The sequence below is a fragment of the Poecilia reticulata genome, linkage group LG16, assembly GCF_000633615.1.
Source record: "Poecilia reticulata strain Guanapo linkage group LG16, Guppy_female_1.0+MT, whole genome shotgun sequence".
NCBI classification, from domain to species: Eukaryota; Metazoa; Chordata; class Actinopteri; order Cyprinodontiformes; family Poeciliidae; genus Poecilia; species Poecilia reticulata.
The window spans coordinates 81,627-82,595 of NC_024346.1; the positions used below are offsets into that span (position 1 = coordinate 81,627).

The following is a 969-nucleotide window of genomic DNA, read 5'->3' on the forward strand; positions in this document are numbered from 1 at the left end:
CAGAACCCGGGTCGGCTCACCTGTCCCCTGCAGCTCCCTGCCGCGGCTGTCTGAGCAGAAGCAGTACGAGGAGACGAGCGGGAAAAACGTCCTGAAATTCCTGAAGGTCTCAAACGCCTCTGGAGAGCTGGAGCATAAAGCAGAACATGTGACTCAGGTGAGCTGCTACCTGCTCAGGTGAGCTGCTACCTGCTCAGGTGAGCTGCTACCTGCTCAGGTGAGCTGCTACCTGCTCAGGTGAGGTGGGCAGAGAACCCAAACCTACAGTGAGCAGCACGACTTCAACAGGTTTTTACTCAACTGTAAAAAGTTGCTCAGGTCCTGAGTTACTGATTATCAACCATTTAAAATCCTCAGACGAACCAAAGATCTGAACTTAAAGGGCGAAAAGGACAATAATTCATAAAAGTAACGAAAAATATCAATGCAAAATGTTTCCAAATGAAAAACCTGATGAAACTTTTACTGGAGCTGCAGGTGAGTCAGAGTAGAAAATACAGAAATTTACTCACGTCAAAAGTTCAACGTAGAAAAAATCATCATAAAAATTACTCAGGTAAATATGACTAGTTACTACAAAAGTCTGGGTGAGGACAGATGGGGACAGGTGACAGATGAGAAAGGTTAGGATAAATGAGGACAGCTGAGGACAGGTGAGAAAGGTGAGGACAGATGAAGACAGCTGAGGACAGGTGAGGATAAATGAGGACAGCTGAGGACAGGTGAGGACAGGTGAGGACAGATGAGGACAGATGAGGATAAATGAGGACAGCTGAGGACAGGTGAGGACAGGTGAGGACAGATGAGGACAGATGAGGACAGATGAGGATAAATGAGGACAGCTGAGGACAGGTGAGCCGTTACCTGCTGAAGGCCAGCAGCAGGTCCAGCTCCGTTCTGTCGGTCGTGTTGATGAATTTACACTGAACGGGCAGGAAGCTGCCGTCTGCGTCGCACTGAGGAGGCGAG

At 48.5% G+C, this 969-nt stretch overlaps 1 protein-coding gene across 1 annotated transcript in view; it reads right to left on the reverse strand.

Annotated features, from left to right (window-relative positions):
* tg (thyroglobulin) overlaps positions 1 to 968 on the reverse strand; it is a gene marked incomplete at its 5' end in the record, with an annotated part of 32,467 nt that extends 31,499 nt beyond the window's left edge. The window contains 2 exons of the mRNA XM_017309308.1: positions 21 to 127; positions 865 to 968. Of these exons, the coding sequence (XP_017164797.1) occupies positions 21 to 127; positions 865 to 968 (211 nt within the window). The remainder of the gene's footprint in view (positions 1 to 20; positions 128 to 864) is intronic.
* Between the last annotated feature and the right edge of the window lies 1 nt (position 969).